Source organism: Gobio gobio (genome assembly GCF_949357685.1).
Source record: "Gobio gobio genome assembly, chromosome: 24".
Taxonomy (NCBI): Eukaryota; Metazoa; Chordata; class Actinopteri; order Cypriniformes; family Gobionidae; genus Gobio; species Gobio gobio.
This window is the reverse complement of record NC_137120.1, coordinates 820,614-839,990: the sequence shown is the minus strand read 5'-3', so window position 1 is coordinate 839,990 and position 19,377 is coordinate 820,614. Positions and strand designations below refer to the sequence as shown.

The window sequence follows — 19,377 nt, the reverse complement described above, 5'->3', positions numbered from 1 at the left end:
AGAGAACATTCAAGAGTAACACTCAGAGAACACTCAAGAGTAACACTCAGAGAACACTCAAGAGTAACGCTCAGAGAACACTCAAGAGTAACACTCAGAGAACACTCAAGAGTAACGCTCAGAGAACATTCAAGAGTAACGCTCAGAGAACACTCAAGAGTAACGCTCAGAGAACCCTCAAGAGTAACACTCAGAGAACACTCAAGAGTAACACTCAGAGAACACTCAAGAGTAACGCTCAGAGAACACTCAAGAGTAACGCTCAGAGAACACTCTAGAGTAACGCTCAGAGAACACTCAAGAGTAACGCTCAGAGAACACTCTAGAGTAACGCTCAGAGAACACTCAAGAGTAATCCAGCTGAAACTGCTAATGTGAATGTTTTTTATGGTTTAGTTCTGAGGGAGTAAAGTCGTACGGGTTTGAGACGGCTTGTTTTAGGTCATGATTCCACTCTTGATAAAGTGATGCATCAGATGCTGGTCTGTGTCTCAATCCCTTTCAAACCCGGACACACGGATCACACGCTGAGAGTTCCTGGATGCTGGTGAAGATTCGGATCGGATTGCAGGAGATTCTGACCTGCCAAATCCACCAACATCATCATCTGCCCGCCTACACACACACACACACACACACACCTCATGTCTGACCCGCCCCCAAACACACACACACACGCTCACACTCGTGCTGGGCAGCGACTGCAGCGTACGGCTCCGCTGAGTGTGTGTGTGTGAGAGCAGACGGACAGACATTGTGTTTCTTCTGACTGAGTGTGTGTGTGTGTGTGTGTGTGTGTGTGTTGGTGATGTAATTGTTTAACTTCAGCAGGTCATAACAGGGCGACTCGTCCGTTAATCACCATATGAGATCCGTCAGCGGGACATCAGACACAGAGACGCTCCAGAAACCGTAAGTTTGACTCGCTCACGTTGTTCATCAGCTTTGCTTGAAGTTCAAGTTGAGAAGTTGTTTTAGCTGTCCCATAACTAAAGGAGATATCTGCGTCTGTCTTTCTGCTTCTCTTTGACATGTTATTTATGAAAACGGGGCAATTGGTTTCTTGTGGATGTGCTGTTTTAACTGCGTCTGTTCGGTTTGGCATAAAACAGAGGAGGCATTTAAGATCATGCTTTATTAGAGTCAGGTGGTATCAGACTCTCTCTCTCTCTCTCTCTCTCTCTCTCTCTCTCTCTCTCTCTCTCTCTCTCTCTCTCTCTCTCTCTCTCTCTCTCTCTCTCTCTCTCTCTCTCTCTCTCTCTCTCTCTCTCTCTCTGGTGTTCTGGACCGAGTGAACTACATTGTTCTCGTGCCTCGTCCTGTGATTGTGTGCCAGTTTCTGGCTTGATTGCTCTCCATCGGTGCGAAACCGGCCAGAGAGAGTCCAGAACATTCAGCAGAGGCAAAAACTACTGAAGCAGATAACAGGAAACGTTCTGGCAATGCTCTCTCTAATGTTCTTCCAGTAACATGAACAGCTCATGTTTGTGTCCGCTGGGAATAGATCCGTCATGAAAAGGATTGTGATGTTGTTTCAGGTATCGTGATGTGGCCGCGTGTTCTGCTGGCGTGTTTGCTGCTCGAGTTCTGCTGCGCGGCTCCACACGCTCACATCAACCGCCTCGCACTCTTCCCCGACAAGAGCGCCTGGTGCGAAGCCAAAAACATCACGCAGATCGTCGGACACATGGGCTGCACGCCACGATCCATCCAAAACAGGTCTCACACACACACACACACACACACACACACACTGTTGCCCAGTTTAGGGAATTCTTCAACATTTCCATGTGTTCGTTTGACCAAAACAAACATTAGACTTATGAAATATTGCGATACTTGATCTGTGCAACAATTGCAGATTATGATCTGTTGGGTTTGAAACATCCTGTTGTGGGTTTGTGTAAGGCTCTGACGGGGTTGTGTTTTTCAGGGCCTGTCTGGGTCAGTGTTTCAGCTACAGCGTGCCCAACACCTTCCCACAATCCACCGAGTCTCTGGTCCACTGTGACTCCTGCATGCCGGCACAGACGCAGTGGGAGGTGGTGAGTGTGTCTCCATTAAACACTGAGTGAACTGAAAACACTTTTATGAGCCCGACTGCTGCACAGCAGAGCATCAAGACTGCAATAGTGAAAACTGCAGAAATACTGCATTCAAACAGCCACGCCCGAGCTGCAACAGTGAAAACGACCAATTTCATATTTGTAGTAATAGTGAACCAGGCAAATTTCATATTTGTAGTAATAGTGAACCGGACAAATGTCATAGTTGTAGTAATAATGAACCAGACAAATTTCCTATTTGCGGCATTAATTGCGGCAAAAGTGAAAACGACTAATTAAATTTTTGTGGAAATAGTGAAAACTAAAAATTAAAATTTGGGGCAATAGAGAAAACGACAAATTCAAATTTGCGGCAATAGTGAAAACGACAAATTCAAATTTGCAGCAATATTGAAAACAAATTCAAATTTGCGGCAATAGTGAAAACGACAAATTCCTATTTGTGGCAATAGGGAAAACAACAAATTAATATTTGCGGCAATAGTGAAAACGACAAATAAATTTTTTGCCGCAATAGTGAAAACAACAAATTCAAATTTGTGGCAATAGTGGAAATTACACATTTCATATTTGCGGCAATAGTGAAAACGACAAATTCAAATTTGCGGCAATAGTGAAAACGACAAATTCATATTTGTGGCAATAGTGAAAATGACAAATTCAAATTTGCGGCAATAGTGAAATTGACAAATTCATATTTGTGGCAATAGTGAAAATGACACATTTTATATTTGCGGCAATAGTGAAAACGACAAATTCATATTTGTGGCAAAAGTGAAAATGACTTTTAATTTTTGCGGCAATAGTGAAAACGACAAATTCATATTTGCGGCAATAGTGAAAATGACAAATTCATATTTGTTGCAATAGTGAAAACGACGCTTTAATTTTCGCGGCAATAGTGAAAACCACAAATTCATATTTGTGGCAATAATGAAAATGACAAATTCAAATTTGCGGCAATAGTGAAATCGACAAATTCATATTTGTGGCAATAGTGAAAACGACATTTAATTTTCGCGGCAATAGTGAAAACGACAAATTCATATTTGTGGCAATAGTGAAAACGACACATTTAATTTTCGCGGCAATAGTGAAAACGACAAATTCATATTTGTGTCAATAGTGAAAATGACAAATTTGCGGCAATAGTGAAAACGACAAATTCATATTTGTGCCAATAGTGAAAATTACACATTTAATTTTTGCGGCAATAGTGAAAACGACAAATTCATATTTGCGGCAATAGTGAAAATGACAAATTCATATTTGTATCAATAGTGAAAACGACATTTAATTTTTGCGGCAATAGTGAAAACGACAAATTCATATTTGTAGTAATAGTGAACTAGACAAATGTAATATTTGAAATAATAGTGAACCAGACAAATGTCATAGTTGTAGTAATAATGAACCAGACAAATTTCATATTTGCGGCATTAATTGCGGCAATAGTGAAAACGACTAATTGAATTTTTGCGGAAATAGTGAAAACTAAAAATTTAAATTTGCGGCAATAGAGAAAACGACAAATTCAAATTTGCGGCAATAGTGAAAACGACAAATTCAAATTTGCGGCAATATTGAAAACAAATTCAAATTTGCGGCAATAGTGAAAATGACAAATTCCTATTTGTGGCAATTGGGAAAACAACTAATTAATATTTGCGGCAATAGTGAAAACGACAAATTTATTTTTTGCGGCAATAGTGAAAACAACAAATTCAAATTTGCGGCAATAGTGAAAACGACAAATTCAAATTTGCGACAATTATGAAAACGACAAATTAATATTTGTGGCAATAGTGGAAATTACACATTTCATATTTGCGGCAATAGTGAAAACGACAAATTCAAATTTGCGGCAATAGTGAAAACGACAAATTCATATTTGTGGCAATAGTGAAAATGACAAATTCAAATTTGCGGCAATAGTGAAATTGACAAATTCATATTTGTGGCAATAGTGAAAATGACACATTTCATATTTGCGACAATAGTGAAAACGACAAATTCATATTTGTGGCAAAAGTGAAAATGACTTAATTTTTGCGGCAATAGTGAAAACGACAAATTCATATTTGCGGCAATAGTGAAAATGACAAATTCATATTTGTTGCAATAATGAAAACGACGCTTTAATTTTCGCGGCAATAGTGAAAACCACAAATTCATATTTGTGGCAATAATGAAAATGACAAATTCAAATTTGCGGCAATAGTGAAATCGACAAATTCATATTTGTGGCAATAGTTAAAGCGACACATTTAATTTTCGCGGCAATAGTGAAAACGACAAATTCATATTTGTGGCAATAGTGAAAACGACATATTTAATTTCCGCGGCAATAGTGAAAACGACAAATTCATATTTGTGGCAATAGTGAAAACTACAAATTCAAATTTGCGGCAGTAGTGAAAACGACAAATTCATATTTCTGGCAATAGTGAAAATTAAAAATTTCATATTTGTGGCAATAGTGAAAACGACAAATTCATATTTGCGGCAATAGTGAAAATGACCAATTAATATTTGTGGCAAAAGAGAAACCTAAACATTTCATATTTGCAGCAATGGTGAAAACGACACATTTCATATTTGTGGCAATAGTGAAAATTACAATTTCAAATTTGCGGCAATAGTGAAAACGACAAATTCAAATTTGCAGCGATAGTGAAAACGACAAATTCAAATTTGTGGCAATATTGAAAACGACAAAGTCATATTTGCGGCAATAGTGAAAACGACAAATTCATATTTGTGGCAATAGTGAAAATTACAAATTCAAATTTGCGGCAATAGTGAAAACGACAAATTCATATTTGCGGCAATAGTGAAACGACACATTTCATATTTGCGGCAATAGTGAAAACTACAAATTCATATTTGCGGCAATAGTGAAAAAGACACATTTCATATTTGCGGCAATAGTGAACACGACACATTTCATATTTGCGGCAATAGTGCACACAACACATTTCATATTTGCTGCAATAGTGAAAACGACACATTTCATATTTGCGGCAATGGTGAAAACGACACATTTCATATTTGCTGCAATAGTAAAAAATGACACATTTCATATTTGCTGCAATAGTGAAAAAGACACATTTCATATTTGCGGCAATAGTGAAAACGACACATTTCATATTTGCTGCAATAGTGAAAAAGACACTTTTCATATTTGCGGCAATGGTGAAAACACATTTCATATTTGCTGCAATAGTGAAAAAGACATTTCATATTTGCTGCAATAGTGAAAAAGACATTTCATATTTGTGGCAATAGTGAAAACTACACATTTCATATTTGCGGCAATAGTGAAAACGACACATTTCATATTTGTGGCAATAGTGAAAACAACACATTTAATATTTGCGGCAATAGTGAAAACTACACATTTCATATTTGCGGCAATAGTGAAAACTACACATTTCATATTTGCGGCAATAGTGAAAATGACACATTTCATATTTGTGGCAATAGTGGAAACGACAAAGTCATATTTGCGGCAATAGTGAAAACGACAAATTCATATTTGTGGCAATAGTGAAAATTACAAATTCAAATTTGCGGCAATAGTGAAAACGACAAATTCATATTTGCGGCAATAGTGAAACGACACATTTCATATTTGCGGCAATAGTGAAAACTACAAATTCATATTTGCGGCAATAGTGAAAATGACACATTTCATATTTGCGGCAATAGTGAAAACTACACATTTCATATTTGCGGCAATAGTGAAAATGACACATTTCATATTTGTGGCAATAGTGGAAACGACACATTTCATATTTACGGCAATAGTGAAAATGACACATTTAATATTTGCGGCAATAGTGTAAACGACACATTTCATATTTGCGGCAATAGTGAAAACTACACATTTCATATTTGCGGCAATAGTGAAAATGACACATTTCATATTTGTGGCAATAGTGAAAACGACACATTTCATATTTGCGGCAATAGTGAAAATGACACATTTAATATTTGCGGCAATAGTGAAAACGACACATTTCATATTTGCGGCAATAGTGAAAACTACACATTTCATATTTGCGGTAATAGTGAAAACGACACATTTCATATTTGTGGCAATAGTGAAAACGACACATTTCATATTTGCGGCTATAGTGAAAACGACACATTTAATATTTGCGGCAATGGTGAAAACGACACATTTCATATTAGCGGCAATAGTGAAAACGACACATTTCATATTTGCGGCAACAGTGAAAACGACACATTTCATATTTGCGGCAATAGTGAAAACGACAAATTCATATTTGCGGCAATAGTGAAAACTACACATTTCATATTAGTGGCAATAGTGAAAACGACACATTTCATATTTGTGGCAATAGTGAAAACTACACATTCATATTTGCGGCAATAGTGAAAATGACACATTTCATATTTGCGGCAATAGTGAAAACGACACATTTCATATTTGCGGCAATAGTGAAAACGACATTTCATATTTGCGGCAACAGTGAAAACGACACATTTCATATTTGCGGCAATAGTGAAAATGACAAATTCATATTTGTGGCAATAGTGAAAACTACACATTCATATTTGTGGCAATAGTGAAAACGACACATTTCATATTTGCGGCAATAGTGAAAACGACACATTTCATATTTGCGGCAATAGTGAAAACGACACATTTCATATTTGCGGCAATAGGGTTAGGTTAGTACTTGTGCTGCTCTGGTCAAAACCGCAGAAGTGCAGTGTTTGTGCAGCGTTTGTGTGGTTGTGTGTGAGCTCTGGCGTGACGGTGAGTTCTCAGAATCAATCATGCGGCTGTAGATCGAGAACACGTCACCGGCTGAAGTGATGAATGTGTGCGGCCGCTCGCCGCGTGTCGTGTGGTTTGTGTGCTGAGAAACCACAACACCTCCAGTGCTCCACATCCAGCCCAGTGATGGATGGACTCGCGGCGGAGGCTGAGTGACTCTTTATGAGCCATGTTGAAAGACAACAAACACACTCATCTGTCTTGTGCAGAGAACACGGCGTGAGTGTGTGTTTGTGTTCGGCTTCAGCTCTGCCCTCTAGTGTTGGAGTTTATTTAGCTTTGTCTGGCAGAGGACAGGAATGTTTGACCAGCAGTGTGTGTGTGTGTGTGTGTGTGTGTGTGTGTGTGTGTGTGTGTGTGTGTGTGTGTGTGTGTGTGTGTGTGTGTGTGTGTGTGTGTGTGTGTGTGTGTGTGTGTGTGTGTGTGTGTGTGCGAGATGTCAGCATATGAAAATAATCACTTAGTTTGCCCTCGTTCTCACCCGTGGAGATCTGAGAATGGCTGTATTGACGTTAACTGAGCGTTGTGACGCACAAAGAATGTTGAGGTTCGGCTGGACTTGAAAAGCTTCGCTATATTTACGCACTAACATCATGTTCTGTTTGTGAGAGCTCTGCTAGCGTTAGCCGCGCACTCAAAGGGGCCGCTCTCTGCTACTTATTATGTTCTTTTATACAATCTGGCTTTAATAGAGAGCAGTTCATGTTCGGTAAATAAAACAGACTGGGGCTTGTGTTGACAAAGACCTGCAGTAATGTGACAGGAACCTGATCTGACCCGCAGAACCGCCCTCACTCACTGTGGACCGACATCACAGCGCTAGCCAGAGGTTTACCGGCTCCTGACTAGCCCAACTCAACGCCCGAGGCTAAAGAGGCCATTCACCGCTAACCAACCAACCAAATGTCTTTCTTTTTCCATGAGAGCATTCTGTTAAAGGATTAGTTCACTTTTAAATAAACTTTTGCTGATAGTTTCCTCACCCTCATGTCATCCAAGATGTCCATGTCTTTCTTTCTGCAGTCGAAAAGAAATGAAGGTTTTGGATGAAAACAGTCCAGGGTTTTTCTCCATATAATGGACTTCAATGGGCTCCAAACGGGTCAAGGTCCAAATGACAGTTTCAGTGCAGCTTTAAACGACACCAGATGATGAATAAGGGTCTGATCTAGACAAACCATCAGCTTCTGAGAGAAACCCAGCAGTATTTATGATATTATTTTACCTCTTATCAGACGAGCGTGATCATCTCTGAGCTCAGACATAACTTCAGCTGAGTGAGGTCAAATATGAGCGTGGTCATAGATGTATCAATCGTAGATGCTTCATTCTATTGATCCGTGCAGGCGCTAATGAGGCATCTACGATCGATACATCTATGACCACGCTCGTATTTGACCTCACTCAGCGGAAGTTATGTCTGAGCTCAGAGATGATCACGTTCGTCTGATAAGAGGTAAAATAATATCATAAATACTGCTGGGTTTCTCTCAGAAGCTGATGGTTTGTCTAGATCAGACCCTTATTCATCATCTGGGGTCGTTTAAAGCTGCACTGAAACTGTCATTTGGACCTTGAACCGTTTGGAGCCCATTGAAGTCCATTATATGGAGAAAAACCCTGGACTGTTTTCATCCAAAACCTTCATTTCTTTTCGTCTGCAGAAAGAAAGACATGGACATCTTGGATGACATGGGGGTGAGGAAACTATCAGCAAAAGTTCATTTAAAAGTGAACTAATCCTTTAACGTTACTGGAACGTTTGTTCATAACTTTGAGAGAACCTTGACAGAACGCTCCCTGTTAGTTTAGCAGATAAGCGACATTTTTACCAGTCATGTATTAACATAAAAGCCTCTTAACGGTGTGCAAGAGTGTTTTCTCTTCATTTGCATTACATTTATTCGTTTAGCGGAGGCTTTTATCCAAATGAGGAGCAGTATTCACAGCTCAGGTGTGACCTATAAACACGGAAAACACTATCGACTATGTCGCACTACAGCATGTCTGAGCAGTGTTCAGATCAGATCCAGCTGACCGTGTGTGTGTGTGTGTGTGTGTGTGTTTGCAGGTGACTCTGGACTGCCCTGGCAGCGATGAAGCCCCGCGGGTGGATAAGTTGGTGGAGCGCATCCTCCACTGCAGCTGCCAGTCATGCAGTAAAGAGAGCGGGCAGGAGGGGGCGCTGCTGCAGCTGTACCCGTCTGAGGGGGCGCTGGACACGCCGGACGCTGCACACACACACACACACGCGCACGCCGACGTGCACACACACACACACACGCCTGAGGCGGGGTGACCCGCGCCCGCTTCACCCACTCCACCCGCCTCGCTCTGTCTAAAGCACTTTCCACATAGACATCATGACACTAGTCAGACTTTAGCACAATCACTGAAGCCTCCGTCAGCTCTGTGAACACACACACACACACACACACACACACACACACACACACACACACTCGACTTTATATCACTGACGCATTTACACGTTCAGATCTATATATCTAATGTAGCCGACAGGAACACATGCTGTGTGTCACTTATGTAAAAGTGTTTAATCACAATAAAATGTGAAATCACCTCGTGTCTGAATGTTTATTCTTCAATCTACACCGATCAGGCATAACATTATGACCCATCTGTTAGTGGGTGGGATATATTAGGCAGCAAGTGAACATTTTGTCCTCAGAGTTGATGTGTTAGAAGCAGGAAAAATGGGCAAGCGTGAGGATATGAGTGAGTTTGACAAGGGCCAGATTGTGCCGGCTAGAGGACTGGGTCAGAGCATCTCCAGAACTGCTCCAGAAGTTAAAGCTGGTTCTGATAGAAAGGGCTCAGAACACACAGAGCATCTCAGTTTGTAATGGTTTGAGGAGAACAACAACGAGTTTGAGTCCAGATTCCCCAGATCTCAATCCAGTCGAGCATCTGTGGGATGAGCTGAACAAACAAGTCCAATCCATGGAGGCCGCGCCTCGCAACTTACAGGACTTAAAGGATCTGCTGCTAACATCTTGGTGCCAGATACCACAGCACACCTTCAGGGGTCTAAAGGAGTCCATCAGAGACGGGTCAGGGGGACACACACAATATTAGGTCATAATGTTATGCCTGATCGGTGTATACAGGGCTCCCTAAAGCTAGTAGGGAACATTTTAGTCTGTAATCCTTTACATGTGAGTGATGTGACCCTGAACGGCGTCTCTGTCAGTGATTTCAGATGAAAGGCCATGTGACCTGAAGTGATCGCCATGGTAACCGTCAGGGACCGTCTGATTGGATCCAGAAGAGAAACGGGACGCTTTCTGGCCCACATTTAGAAGGAAATTACAGGAAGAACAAGAGCTTGTGTGTGCTATGAAGCCAAGAAGCGCACGTGATGGTGGCGTGGAGCTTATTTGGAGCATTCTTTCATCCTCACACACACATCATGATGATGTTAAGAGCCGCCATGTGGCCAGCAGGTGGCGCTGTGGGCACGTGTGTGTTTCTTCTAACACCAGGGGGTTTTTGAACATTACTTTTCACCTAATTTTGCCTTTTTCCATCCGCTCTGCATTTGTACAAAATAATTCAAATTAGGGGGGGGAATAAAACTCTGAGAAATGATTGAATTACCCATCATGCTTTGTTTGCGGTTTCTTTATCTGTCCATCCCTGATGAGCAGAGCGGATCTGTGCCTTTATCTCTGTAGAACAGGACTCTGGGAAGAGAAGGAGCTCATCAATTCCATTATCAGCCCATCTCTGGTTCATCATTTCAGTCGGAGAGACACTCAGGAGAAGTGCAGTCACACGGGAATGAGATGTGTTTGGCCTTCATGTAGCCGCTAGTCTGCTGGCTATGCTAGCCTACAACCCAGCTGAACGCACATCTAAAGTCATTTCAGGATGTTTCCTATTATCTTAAAGGAAATGTGGGATGTGGAAATCTCCGGGTCTGGCGCTAGCACTTTTAGCATAGCTTAGCATAGATCATTGAATCTGATTAGACCGTTAGCGCCTTAACTGTCACCCCCCCCCCCCCCCCCCCCTTTTGAGAATACACATGAAAGTGGACTATCCAAACTTAAAGGGCTTGAATTTGGTCTTGTTTTAAAGCAGACTCTCAGCAGATTATTGAAAATATGAAAGTATGAAAAAGTTATGGAAGTTTAAATTTACTGTAAATAAAAAATACTGTACTAAATATTTTTTATTTTATATAAAATGAATATTTTACAGAAATATTTTAATCTAAAATTACTATAAAATCAAAGCCATATGTCTAACCAAGTTGTGTTCCAAATTTGAAGTTTATATCACAAAAATTGAAGTCCCCATGAGATGTTGTTTAGGCGCTGTACCAAACACAGCCACCGGGTGTCATTCAAATTACATTGATTGTAAACATTTTCCTGTAAATTTCTGTCCAAATGTCACTCCCATCACAAAACGGTCACCAAATATGGACCCTTGAGACTCAGAACTTTCCGACGATATGTGTTTTGTCAAGATTAGAAAAGATTTTGATTATAAAGTAGTTAAAATACACGTTGTAATATGAAACATGACACCGCCCACCAGGGGGAGGAGCCCGCTAGAAGAATTTAAAGTACCGTTTCCATGGTAACGCAACGTTCAATTTCAAAACGGTTTTCACAGGTTGAATTTCGAGTTCGTAAGCTTTCGAATGATACCTAATTTATGATAATTACTAAAATATATGATACGAAAAAAAGCCGATCAAAAAACGAGTGCAAGGACCTTTGGGGCGGCTCACAGCTCTTGATTATTACGCAGGAATGAGAGAATAGTTCCTGCCATATCGGCCTAGAACATCACAACTTCTCATTTCCCGTTCGTCTTAGCACACGATGGAACTACAGAAGAGTCGAGTTTTAAAGAGGAGAAATATTGAAACTTTTTGGTCATTTTTGAGCGAGATGCTAACGGTCTAATCAGATTCAATGATCTATGCTAAGCTATGCTAAAAGTGCTACCTACAAAAATAGTGTCATCTTCCTTTAAATGATCAGAACGCATCTATGACAAAGAGTTCTTCAATTATGGCTTTTTATTAAAAAAAGTGTTTGTGTGGCTCAATTTACCCCAGGTTAGGGGTAAGTTGATCCGAGTCAGTGGGTAAGTGGCACCATTTAACTCTTTTAAAAACTTCTTTAATAATCAAATTGCCTTTTGTAAATAGTCGTATTTCTCTACTTAAAGCTAACTTAACATAAAGTCAAGCAACTGATGAAATGTCAATATCTTTAATTGTTTGCATTTCTGAAACAATATTTTGGAACACTCCTTCCCAAAAACAGACTAACCAAGAGTTTGTTGAGTAAAATTACATAAAAACTGAATAAATGTCACTGAAACTAATATACAGTTGTACACTGTTCCTATCCAATAAACTCAAAAATAATTGATAAACTACACCAGTTTATACTTTGACTTAACTACAGTGCCTTACGGTGGGGTAAGTCAAAACACTGGCTCAATTTACCCCACATCATTTGGCTCACTTTACCCCACAGCGGCCATTTTGGACAAACCCAGCTAGCTCACCAATTCTGGGTAATATTTTGTGATTTGCATGGTTTTATACATTGCTAAATCACCAATATGGATCATAAATTTCTTTTGACCTAGGAAACGTGTGCTCTGATGCTAGATCTGTTCTGCTAAAAGTTTACTCAGACGAGCTAAAAACAGTTTTTAAAGTAAACGAGTGCCTTCCTCTCCTCCCTTGTGCAATGATGGGTGGTTCCAAAATATAGGGTCGCATGACAATAACAGTGTACAATTCCCTAAATAAAGGGGGTGGGTCAACTTACCCACTGGCTCATCTTACCCCACACTCCCTTTTACATCGATCATTGACATCCGTGAACATTCAAAAGAAACGTTCCTATAACCAAGAAAAAAACATTTTAAAAACATGGTCGGAGAGCAATCAGAAATAATGTTTTCATAACTTAATAGAAACATTATCAAAACGTTATAAGAAGATTTTTGTTAGCTTGGAAAACATCATCATCATCCTTACAAACTTTTACCACATGGTTTACTTAGATGTTCCACAGTCTACAGTAGCTAAAACATGAACATTATGAAAAATGTAAATTTAACAAATGGATATTTTTTTGTTTTGAAAGCTTCTGATAGAGTTTGATGAGATAATATAATGTTGTTCTTATTTTACTCGTAACAACAGCTATTTTGGAGAAAACTAAATAAAGAAAATGTGAACCTTTGAGGTGTTTTATTGATCCATCCGTGTCCTCAGATATACCTCTACCCGTCTGTCTCTCTCTCTCTCTCTCTCTCTCTCTCTCTCTCTCTCTCTCTCTCTCTCTCTCTCTCTCTCTCTCTCTCTCAGTGAGATATGTTTGTATCCTCTGGAGAACGGGATGAAATCACCTCAGCTCTCCAGCAGGTAAGACTCTGAAAACTTCTTCCTGTAATATCTTGAGTCGTTATTGAGTTCTCCACTCAAACATTCGTCTTTCACTCCGACGGTCCGGATCCAGAGGATGTGTCGGTGCTCAAACACACCGAGGCTGTGGAACTCAATACTTCACAGCATCTCGGGCGCGATCAGTTCAACCGATTCACAGAAATGCCGTTAACTCGCGCCAAAATTCCGTTTAAATAAAGCGCGCGAATAAATATAAACTGCCTCATTAGGACTCTTACCAGTGTTTATTCAGTTGTGCTCGGATCCCCGAGTGTTTGAGACTGACTGGAGAAAGATCACACGTTTCATCGTCAGGTTTTAGTGTCAACGAATTCTCCAAGAACTGTAATGTAATGTTTATAGAGTCTACAGTAGTGCAATCAGAACACGCCCTGAAGTAAAGGCTGATGTTTGTGTTGTGTTGCATTGTGTGTCATTAATAAGAAACAGAACATTCAGTTCTGAAATATCTTAATTCCCATGAACATAACTCACTTCAGGCGTCCCCCTCGCGCCGCTTTCTCTGTTATTAATGGATTTGATCAAATGTAATTGTGTGTCTAATATCTGTGTGTACAGAAACATTGATCTGTTGCTCTTCACAGCCGTAGTTGTTATCGCAGTGCATTGTGTTCCTTTACGGCTTTGTTCAGACAGGCAGAATGATTTTGTTTGTTCGTTTTTTTACATTTCTGACTCACTTGTAGTCTGATAAATAAATAAATAAATAAATAAATAAATAAATAAATAAATAAAGTTGACTAGTCTGCAAAAAATCTACAGTTTGCTCCGTTCACACCAAGAATATTGTCTATATTAGGGTCCACACCAACACACAAACAAGTTCATGTCTTTATCGCTGTAGCTAGCGCAGACTTCTTCTCTTAAAGCTCCACTGTGTGATATTTTCCCCCATCTAGTGGTGAACTGGTAAATGACCATCCAGTGAATATTAGTTTCTGTTCCTCTCAATTCCGATTTCGTTTTAACTCCTACGGTGGCTGATTTAGTCCAAGATTAACATGGCTTCCAGTTCGACCTCGTCCACATTGGACACGGAGCCATCGAGTGTTAAAACGCCAAAGGCCAAGCTTGAATTTACGGGAATGTCCCTCTTTGGCTAATGTACTTTCAAGATGGAGGAGCAACATGGCGACCCGCATTCAAACCCTCACCCGTATGTGTTTACAATGGCATATTATAAACTTACGAGAATACTTTATTACTTGAAAGAAGTAAATATACATTAATGAGCACATATATTTTTGAAAGAACTAAGTGTTTTTAGCTAAGAATAAACTAAAAAAGTTACACAGTGTAGCTTTAACTGTATTAGCGCCCACACCAGCGCATGATATTGTTTATTATAAGCACAATGCAGTTTTGTCATCTGCCGCTTTAAAGGTGCAATATGTAAGATTTGTGCAGTAAAATATCCAAAAACCACTAGGCCAGTGTTCTATATTTTGTTCAGTTAAATACTTACAATATCCCAAATGTTTACAACTATTTGTAAATCGTGAGAAAATTGTGCTTTTAGTCAAGGAACCGGGACGTGTGAGGGGTCGCCTGTCAATGACATCATATCCGCGTTACCCTCGGTTTCCGCTTTTACTGCCGTAGAATCCATGGCAACCAGATGGATTCTGATTGGCTGTCACTGAAACACTGAAACTGAAAGTGATTCTACTGATAATGTCGCTGTAGTAGAGTGGATTTAAATGAAAACAATATCTTTATTGTTGTTGTTATGTGGCGTTCACACCGGATGCGATTCGCGCGAATAATTGCATTGAACATTTTGTTCATTTTGAACATTTTGAGTTTACTCGCTTCAATCGCGCGTGACATTCACTGCACAACAGACGTGATTCTCCTCATGGGCGGAGCTTCTGCCAGCGGCTCGTCTCGTTGAGAAATGTCTGACGTGGGCTGTGTTTACACGTCTGTTTGTGTTAAAATCTACTGTTAATGTGTAACAAAACGTAGCTTTAAGACTTTTTCAGTCGATAATGTAGTTGTTTAAAGCTCAAATGTGTGGTTTATTTATATAAAGAGTGCCTATTTGAACATGTGATGTGGTGTGTGTATGTGTGTGTGTGTGTGTGTGTGTGTGTGTGTGTGTGTGTGTGTGTGTGTGTGTGTGTGTGTGTGTGTGTGTGTGTGTGTGTGTGTGAGCTCCAGTGGATCAGCGGCGCTCATTAACCCGGTGAGATCAGCCTTTCCTCAGCCAGTTCTTCTGCCGCTGGCTCTGATGTCTCGAGCTATAATTCGTCTTGTAACGGCCGATCTTTGCTCTCATGGATCTATAATTTGTTCCCTGGCGAATCGTTTAGTCTGAGGGCAAAGAGAAGTTTCATTACTTTATATTTTTAGGCTATAACTTTACGTTAGCGTTGTAGCCGACTAGCGCTGACTTTGAATGTTTGACTGAATTGTTGCTTTATTTCATGTATAGCTTATTAGACCTTTTACTTCTACTTTTGTATTATTGATCAAACATAAACTTGCATTTAACAAAAAGAGACTGTGTTGTGTTTCATGTCATTTAATGTTATCACAGTGATAATCATATTGTCTGAACCAGATATTAATATACAGATTTTCTCCTCATTGTCACTACTAGAGCAAGCTCCTGATTGGTTAACGCGGCGCGAAATATCCGCCAAAGTTCAGATTTTTCTATTTGAGCGATTCGCGCGATTCCCGTGATTCGCGCATTCAAAACGCTCAATTCGCGTCCCTCGCGCCACCTCATTCGCGCGAATCGCGCCGCAGAATGCCATTTTGCGTCTCTGCATTGACTTAACATGTAAATCACTCGCGCGAATCGCGTCCGGTGTGAACGCATTATTATAGTTATCGTCGCCCTTGGTGTGAACAAAGCTACAAATATAAAAAATATAAACATGAAAATATGTGTGTGTGTGTGTGTGTGTGCAGGATGTGTGGTATGGCGGTGCTTTTAGATGATGGCGGCGGCGATGAAGACTTTGACGTGGGCGATGGGATCCGGATGCTGCCTCCGCCTCCGGCTCAGTGTGAGCGGGGGGTCTGGGGGCCCCGGCGGGGCCGCTGTGGGTGTGTGGTGTGGACGCTGGTTCTGCTGCTGTGGGACGTCCTGCTGCTGCTGCTGTGTGTGGGGCTGATGGGCCTGGTCTTCAGCCTGATCCTGCTGCCCGCCGCCCTGCTGCTGTACGCCGGCTTCCTGTGCCACTCACGGGTAGATGGACACGCCCACACACACACACATGCGTCCGCAAACACACACACACACACACACACACACACACACACACACATGCGTCCGCAAACACACACACACACACACACCCGCAAACACACACACACACACACACACACACATGCGTCCGCAAACACACAGTATGCTGATCTGGTCTGCTCTGGGTTCAGGTGGTGGCGTCGCCCGCTTCTCTCTGCCAGTACCTTGACGACAACAGTTGCTCCGCCCTCATCATCCTGGGCTTTGTCATGATGTCACCGCTTGTTGTGGTTGCTGCGGCGACGTTCTGCGCTCTTCTCAGGCGGCTCCACCTACTTTTATATTTTCAACCAATCACAGGTGCCCAGTACCAAGGGCGGAGCTTGGGCTGGAGGCGGGACTTCCACGCCTGGGTTTGACAGACAGGCACACCCACCAATCTCAGGTGACCGTTATAGGGTCAAACGGTGAGTGACATGATGGGACAGCAATGGCGTCACAGTAAATCTACAGAAACACAACAATGTTACACACGCAACACAATCATGTAACACAACAATGTAACTCGTAAAAACAATGTAACACACGTAACAATCATGTAACACACGTAACAATCATGTAACACACATAACACAACAATTTAACACACGTAACAATCATGTAACACACGTAACAATCATGTAACACACATAACACAACAATTTAACACACGTAACAATCATGTAACACACATAACACAACAATTTAACACACGTAACAATCATGTAACACACATAACACAACAATTTAACACACGTAACAATCATGTAACACACATAACACAACAATTTAACACACATAACAATCATGTAACACACGTAGCACATCAATGTAACACACGTAACACAACAATGTAACACATGTAATACAATCATGTTACACATGTAACACAACAATGTAACACACGTAAAACAACAATGTTACACACGTAACAATCATGTAACACACCTAACACAACAATGTAACACGTAAAACAACAACGTAACACAATCATGTAACACACGTAACACAATCATGTAACACACGCAATAATCATGTAACACACATAACACAACAATGTAACTCACGTAACACAACAATGTAACACACGTAACACAACAATGTAACACACGTATCACAACAATGTAACACGTAACACAACAATGTAACACACGTAATACAACAATGTAACACACGTAATACAATCATGTAACACACGCAACACAATAATGTAACACACGCAACACAATCATATAACACACCTAACACAACAATGTAACACACGTAACACAACAATGTAACACACGTAATACAATCATGTAACACACGTAACACAATAATGTAACACACGCAACACAATCATGTAACACACGTAACACAACAATGTAACACACGTAACACAACAATGTAACACACATAACAATCATGTAACACACGTAACACAACAATGTAACACACGTAACAATCATGTAACACACGTAACACAATAATGTAACACATGTAATACAGCAATGTAACACATGCAACACAATCATGTAACACACGTAACACAACAATGTAAAACACGTAACACAATCCTGTGACACACACAACAATCATGTAACACATGTAACACAATCATGTAACACACGCAACAATCATGTAACACACATAACACAACAACGTAACACACGTAACAATCATGTAACACACGTAACACAATAATGTAACACACGCAACACAATCATGTAACACCCGTAACACAACAATGTAACACACGTAACGCAACAATGTAACACACGTAACACAACAATGTAACACACCTAACACAACAATGTAACATACGTAACACAACAACGTAACACACGTAACACAATCACGTAACACACGTAACACAGCAATGTAACACATGCAACACAATCATGTAACACAACAATGTAAAACACATAAAACAATCCTGTAACACACGCAACAATCATGTAACACACATAACACAACAATGTAACACACGTAACACAACAATGTAACACACGTAACACAACAATGTAACACACATAACACAACAATGTAACACATGTAACAACAATGTAACACACGTAATACAATCATGTTACACACGTAACACAACAATGTTACACACGTAACACAGCAATGTTACACACGTAACAATCATGTAACACATAACACAACAATGTAAAACACATAACAATCATGTAACACACGCAACACAATCATGTAACACACGTAACACAACAATGTAACACACGTAACACAACAATGTAACACACCTAACACAACAATGTAACACACGTAACACAACAATGTAAAACACGTAACCCAGTCATGTAACACACGTAACACAATTATGTAACACACGTAACACAATCGTGTAACACACGTAATACAGCAATGTAAAACACGTAACACAATCCTGTAACACACGCAACAATCATGTAACACATGTAACACAATCATGTAACACACGTAACACAATCATGTAGCACACGTAACACAACAATGTAAAACACGTAACGCAATCCTGTAACACACGCAACAATCATGTAACACATGTAACACAATCATGTAACACACGCAACAATCATGTAACACATGTAACACAATCATGTAACACATGTAACAATCATGTAACACACGTAACACAATCATGTAACACACGTAACACAATCATGTAACACACACGTAACACAATCATGTAACACACGTAACACAATCATGTAGCACATGTAACACAATCATGTAACACATTTAACAATCATGTAACACATGTAACAATCATGTAACACACGTAACACAATCATGTAACACGTAACAC

At 40.2% G+C, this 19,377-nt stretch overlaps 2 protein-coding genes across 2 annotated transcripts; both read left to right on the top strand.

Annotated features, from left to right (window-relative positions):
• The first annotated feature begins 665 nt into the window (after positions 1-665).
• On the top strand, positions 666-9,459 carry nbl1 (NBL1, DAN family BMP antagonist). Its single transcript, XM_079808454.1, has 4 exons — positions 666-912; positions 1,539-1,719; positions 1,934-2,045; positions 8,948-9,459. The coding sequence occupies exons 2-4, from the start codon at positions 1,547-1,549 to the stop codon at positions 9,173-9,175; spliced, it is 513 nt and encodes a 170-aa protein (XP_079664580.1). The 5' UTR covers positions 666-912; positions 1,539-1,546; the 3' UTR covers positions 9,176-9,459.
• A 6,809-nt stretch (positions 9,460-16,268) lies between these two features.
• Positions 16,269-16,966, top strand: tmem88bl (transmembrane protein 88b-like; the record flags this gene model as incomplete). Its single annotated transcript, XM_079808456.1, has 2 exons — positions 16,269-16,547; positions 16,739-16,966. The coding sequence occupies 2 exons, from the start codon at positions 16,269-16,271 to the stop codon at positions 16,964-16,966; spliced, it is 507 nt and encodes a 168-aa protein (XP_079664582.1).
• Positions 16,967-19,377: the final 2,411 nt, after the last annotated feature.